At 47.0% G+C, this 5,140-nt stretch overlaps 1 protein-coding gene across 1 annotated transcript in view; it reads left to right on the top strand.

Annotated features, from left to right (window-relative positions):
• The window catches only part of stambpl1 (STAM binding protein-like 1), a 15,131-nt gene extending 12,386 nt beyond the window's left edge, over positions 1-2,745 (top strand). The window contains 4 exon segments of the mRNA XM_008304594.1: positions 834-1,007; positions 1,645-1,757; positions 1,860-1,959; positions 2,197-2,745. Of these exon segments, the coding sequence (XP_008302816.1) occupies positions 834-1,007; positions 1,645-1,757; positions 1,860-1,959; positions 2,197-2,253 (444 nt within the window). The 3' untranslated portion in view covers positions 2,254-2,745.
• The last annotated feature ends 2,395 nt before the right edge of the window (positions 2,746-5,140 follow it).

Below are 5,140 nucleotides of genomic sequence, written 5' to 3'. Positions count from 1 at the left end.
GCAGTCGGTCGCTCCGACTACATCAGCAGAACCGGCCGTCGCTACAAATTGCACGTTCATGTCGTCCTGTTCAGCTGCACTGTGGGAGCTTGATGTATCTGGCTGACATTCGGATGGTTCCGTCCCACACGGCTGGCATGGCTCGGCTCAGTGTGGACTGGCACAGTCCCGGTCGGTCGGCCAGCTCCCTCTGAGATGACCCTGTGGCTGGGAAGCCCGGTGGGTCAGTACCTGTATGGGCACAGGTAGGACATGGCTCCTGGACGTGTTGGGCTCCAATAATGGTTCTGTGCACAGTTCTAAGAGGATTGCCCTCAGGAACGTAAAGCAGCTGATGATCCAGTCGTGGTCCTGAGGTCTCTGGAAACCCGTTCTCTTGGCTCTGCTCCATTGGTAACATCCTCCAGCAGGTCCAAAGCTGCCGTTGTTGTTAACGGGATCTTCTGCACCGTTTTATATAAACTTTTATATCCGCTCATCTGACTGCAAACACCTGGATGTGTTCATTCATCTGTGTGTCTCTGATGAACACATCACTTTGAGCAATGACCTTTTTTTACATTGACAGTTTCCCAGCATCACCTCTAGGTGTCGCCAAGCAGTAGAAACGTGCGTACGTCAGTCAAGAAGTTGGCGTGGAGGACCGCACATTTCCACCATCGTTTCACTCTTGATGCTTCTGAACGTGAGCGTGGAAAAGTGCGAACGCCAAGTTTTTGTGCGTACACACGCTTTGTACATGAGGCCCCTGGTTATACTAACTACGGTTAACTCAGAGACGTTAACCTGCGGTGACCTGGTGATGCTAACTACCGTTAACCCAGAGATGGTAGACAGTAACTCTGTGTGTGTTTGTGTTTCGCCTCCAGACGCACAATGAGTTCGTGTTGACTCACGTCGTGATCCCCAAACAGTCGGCCGGCCCGGATTTCTGCGACATGGAGAACGTGGAGGAACTGTTCAGTTTCCAGGACCAGCAGAACCTGCTGACGCTGGGCTGGATCCATGTAGGGCTACATGCTAAACACACGTTAAACAGAGGCTATACACAAGACAGGCTAAACATGAAACACACACTACACAGAGAATATTAACACATGCTAAAGACATGTTAAAGCTTACAACAGGTGAAACACATTGAAGTCAGGCTTAACATGCTGAATACAAGCCAAACAGATGCTAAATGCTAAAGACAGGCTACACACGTGCTCAGCAGATGCTAAAAACAAGCTAAGCACAGAGGGTTTGGTCAGCTCAACAGAAGCTGATCAATAAAGTGACTAAAGTAATCAATAACAGGATCGTGTGCTGTAACCGCTGGTGAGCTCCTCAGCGAATGATCTGGTAAAGCTGACCAACACCAAAACACCAAACGCTCAGTGAGACAACCTCCGCTGTACTTCTCCTTCATTTGTATGATCGGATGTTGCCATGGCAACAGTGGCCGTGGCGACAGCAGAGATAGGAGCAGACAGACAGACAGACGTCTCACTCTGCAGCTAATCACTGACTCAGCTGTGACCTGTGTGTGTTGTTGTGGGTCAGTGTGGGTCAGTGTGTGACCTGTGTGTGTTGTTGTGGGTCAGTGTGTGACCTGTGTGTGTTGTTGTGGGTCAGTGTGTGACCTCTGACCTCTGTGTCCAGACTCATCCCACTCAGACGGCCTTCCTGTCCAGCGTTGACCTCCACACTCACTGTTCCTACCAGCTGATGCTGCCGGAGGCCATCGCCATCGTGTGCGCTCCCAAACACAACGAGTACGTGTGACACACACACACACACACACACACACACACACACACAATGTGGACTCCATTTCCCATGATTCCTGCTAACCCAGGCTCCGCCCTCTGTCTCAGTACGGGGGTGTTCCGGCTGACCGGTCCGGGGATGTCGGAGGTTTCTGGCTGCAGACTCAAAGGTTTCCATCCTCACTCCAAGGAGCCTCCTCTGTTCACTGTGAGAACCGCCCTCTGCCTTCTTCTCTGTCATGTTTGTGCCTCCTTCTGACTTTAGACAACTGCTGATTGTGAATTGTTAGCATCCGTTTATCCTCGACATGCTGGCTGTTCTGGGAGAAGACCGAGAACTTCAATTAGCCAACTGTTCCTTCACGGATGTAAAATGTATTGATTGATTATTTGACTTGAGGCTTCACCTGTTCACGTCATAAGCTCCGCCCCCTGTCGTCCTCAGGTGTGTAAACATGTGGTGGTTCGGGACTCGAAGCTCGGCCTGCTGGACCTCAGGTGACAGACAGGAGGGGCTGTCCGTCCGTTTACTGCCAGGCTTTTATTCTGAAGGGGAAACTGTGAACCTGCTGTGTGTGTGTGTGTGTGTGTGTGTGTGTGTGTGTGTGTGTGTGTGTGTGTGTGTGTGTGCGTGTGCGTGTGTGTGTGTGTGTGTTCGTGCACCAACACTCAGATCTCTGTGCTCTTTGCTTTGCGACGGTCCGTGCTGCTGTTCGGTGTGTTGTGTTTACAGGAAGTGACATAGTGCCTTCTCTTGAAACCACGTGAATGTTTCGTCCGCCTGAACTTGAACAACTGAATCTGCTTTAAAGGAAAACTTGAAGACAAAACTATTCTTTCTTTTATCAAGTGAAGTAATCGGTGTGTTGAAGCCTTTAGTCTCAGAGACGCTGTTTTCTGAAACTCCACCTTCAGTTCATCTCCTGAACTCGATCAGCCGCCTCTCATTGAAGACAAATGAAAACCTTATTAAAGAGCAATACGTGAAACCTGACATGGAAGTTTTTTTTATTCAAACATTAACTGATGCTCATAAAATGTCACATTCTGTCACATTTACGCTCCAAAACTGGAGAACTGTTTTTGCCCCAGTTTTTGCCTCTCAGGCGACATAAAGGCTGGTTAGTGGAAGGTAAACCTGCAGACAAACCTCAGGGCTAAAAATCACCCAGACTCCTTTGCATGTTTCTGGTAATTCATATTATTTACAAGGTACAAACAGCAGTTCTGGATATCAGCTACAGGTGAAGCTCTGCACTAAAACACTGGATGTATTGTCTAGCTCTAGTTTCATGTAGGCTGTTTGTAGCTTCTCAGCTCATCGCTGTCTTTCGCCCATCAAACCACCACATCTACTCTGGGCTTTATACTGTCTCACCTGTTTGGCTGAAAAGCTCTGTGATTGGCTGAAATCTCCCTTCTCACTTTTCTAAAGCCTGAAATCTGAGCCATGAGGTGTAGAGTTTCCTGGAGGTTACTTGGGAGTTTTAGCCAAGTGATGCCAAGAAGGTTTTGCCGACCCAGCTTAGAGTTTAGTCGGATGGGATCAGACGGAGGGATGCTGCTCTGTGATTGGTTGTTGGACACTCCAGCGGTAGCCACAATTAGCAAACAGTCCACATTAGTCCTACATCAGGCCGTAGGTTCAAGTAGCTTGGCTTTAGTGCTTTAGTGGGTTTTTGTAAAGTAAAGCTCACTCATGCGTCTTCAAATGGAGTCGTGTTCACTGCGTTTATGTAAAGTCCATTCAAACGCCCCTGTCTGGTTTTACTCAAAGCCTCATAAGTGGAAATGTAATCATGTTTATTGAGCCGAAGTTGTGGGTAAATGGTTTCAATAGACAGATAACCAGCTAAGGAGCCAAAAGTGATAACTAAAATAATCGCATAAAAGGTTAGCTTGCAAGCTAAGAGCACTACCAATTCATAGGGAGTTGCAGTTAATATGTAGCTAGGTAGTTAGCTAGCTAGCAAGCAGTTACTTATGAAAATGAAAATGAAAAATACTTATCATGGTGTTTCTAACCTAGTAAGTTAAGTGTGTAACCAATCTATGGGGAAATGTAGCAGATATGTCGCTAGCTAGCTAGCTAGCTAGCTAGCACTGAAATAGTAGTTGATATGTAGCTAGGTAGCAAGACAGCTAGCAGTTATTTATCATTGTGTTTTGAAGGCGAACTTCTTTAGTAAGGTAATGCTATAGCTAGCAAGCTACGAGTAACCTAGCCAAGGGGAACAGTGGTTGATATATAGCGAGCTAGCTGGACTGCGGCTGCCTGCCAGCAGGGTCGTGTTGACTGTTTGTGAGAAGAGTCCATAGAAACACCTGCTTCTGGCTTTATTCACAAGTTTGTAAGTGAAAATTTAATCAACTTCTACTGAAGTAAAGTAACAGACAAATGAAATAATGGATACCCAGGTAGCTAGCCAAAAGTATATTAGCAAAAATAATTGTTTAAATATTAGCTAGCATGCTAAGGGCACAACCAATTCATAGAGAATACTAGTTGAAATGTAGCTCGGTAGCAAGTCAACTAGCAGTTATTCATCATTGTGAGTAAGTTAATGCTGATGTTATAGCTAACATGCTAAGAGTGTAACGTAGCTATGGGGAACAGTGGTTGATATGTAGCGAGCCATCTGGACCGCTACTGCCTTTAAATGGCTATGTGTTGAATGTTTGTGAGGAAAGTCCACGTAAATGTTATTTTATTCACAGGTGTGTTAACAGAACAGGTGCATCAGCAGAACTAGTTAGTAGAAGGAGGTGTGGTTAGTTTACATGGACTAACTCGTACCTGTTGAGCATCCTTCACTGTCCCACAGCAGTAAAAGTCTGGTTTCTAACTTGTCGGTCAGGTAAGACTGGAATCACCTGACAACTAATCACAGTGTCCCTCCAACTGATCCACTCTGGTACCCAGCATTGGCTTTACCTGAGTTGAGTATTTGTCTCCACAGCTGGTTCTGGTTCTGGTTCTGGTCTGAGCTGCAGGTCTAGCTGTTCTGTCCAGGTGTCGTCTATCTTGTTTACCAAATGTTCAACCCAGAACCCAGAACTGACTGAAGCGGGCGGTTATAGTGAAACATAGCAGCTGTTTGCTAAAGTAACTGAAGAAAACTGTTTTTGTTCAGGCCCCAGGTCTGTTGGTGGGTCTGCTGACGTTCTGTTGGGTCTGGTGGTAGTCTGTTGGCGGTTTGTTGGTTGTCTGTGGTGGTCTGGTGGTGGTCTATTGGGTCTGTTGGTGGGTTTGTTGGGCCTGTTGGTGGGTCTGTCGGGTCTGGTGGTGGGTCTGTTGGTGGTCTGTTGGGTCTGTTGGTGGGTCTGTTGGGTCTGGTGGGTCTGTTGGTGGTCTGTTGGTGGTCTGTTGGATCTGTTGGTGGGTCTGT

This window comes from Stegastes partitus, unplaced genomic scaffold (assembly GCF_000690725.1).
Source record: "Stegastes partitus isolate 25-593 unplaced genomic scaffold, Stegastes_partitus-1.0.2 Scaffold2259, whole genome shotgun sequence".
Taxonomy (NCBI): Eukaryota; Metazoa; Chordata; class Actinopteri; family Pomacentridae; genus Stegastes; species Stegastes partitus.
The sequence above is the reverse complement of the archived record's forward strand: the minus strand, read 5'-3'. Positions and strand labels throughout refer to the sequence as shown.